This window comes from Cynoglossus semilaevis, chromosome 19 (assembly GCF_000523025.1).
Source record: "Cynoglossus semilaevis isolate Cse_v1.0 chromosome 19, Cse_v1.0, whole genome shotgun sequence".
Lineage (NCBI taxonomy): Eukaryota > Metazoa > Chordata > Actinopteri > Pleuronectiformes > Cynoglossidae > Cynoglossus > Cynoglossus semilaevis.
Window position 1 is genome coordinate 1,178,326 of NC_024325.1, and position 635 is coordinate 1,178,960.

A 635-nucleotide genomic window follows, 5' to 3' on the forward strand; every position below is an offset into this window, starting at 1 on the left:
GAGGTGTCTATAGGCTGCCTGAGCCATGCCATAAATATGAGGTGCTGTATCCTCTCTTTTGCAGCCCTTGAACATTTGCATTACCTGGTAGAAATGACAAAGTAGCAAAGAGCAGTGAGTTCAGCTTTCGTTTTACATTCAGTAGTCAAAAGCCTGTTTGTGTTTTGTGTATACTGTTTCTTGTAGCCTACCTTCTCGGAGTACATGGAAGGAGAACTAATGGGGTTTATGACCACCATGTTGGGCCCAGCATGTGTGTGTACCAGGTCGCTACTGTAGCGCTTCTGCAGGGAGTGCATCACGCTTGACTCATTCAGGTACTGAAGAAATACCAGGTCCTCCACTTGGTCCAAAGATGGAGGGTTTGCCTGAAATTACAAGTCACAGACTGCTCACAAACTCAACCCATCCATTACTGACAGGAAGTACTAGGGGTGTAACAAAATACTATTAATACGCCGATAAATATATTTTATATAATGTGGTTACCATGTCCCACCACATGGGGTAGCACTTGCTTCTTTATTTATTTTCGTGAGTATGCCCTCACTTTGACCCAAGATACTGACGAGAGAATTCCTATTATAAGTCTTTCACTTGTTACAAACTGGTGTTTTATATTTTGTTGGATGAGA

General features: G+C 42.4%; 1 protein-coding gene and 1 long non-coding RNA gene across 3 annotated transcripts in view; one reads left to right on the forward strand and one right to left on the reverse strand.

The window, feature by feature from the left end:
• LOC103394782 (unconventional myosin-XVIIIa-like) overlaps positions 1-635 on the reverse strand; it is a 22,441-nt gene that overhangs the window by 19,392 nt on the left and 2,414 nt on the right. Inside the window, 2 exon segments of the mRNA XM_025065541.1 lie at positions 3-84; positions 192-368. Of these exon segments, the coding sequence (XP_024921309.1) occupies positions 3-84; positions 192-368 (259 nt within the window).
• Positions 1-635, forward strand: part of LOC107990066 (uncharacterized) — a 35,045-nt gene that overhangs the window by 11,139 nt on the left and 23,271 nt on the right. For both annotated transcript variants that reach the window (XR_003052862.1, XR_003052863.1), the window contains one exon: positions 187-317. This is a non-coding gene — a long non-coding RNA (uncharacterized LOC107990066). The remainder of the gene's footprint in view (positions 1-186; positions 318-635) is intronic.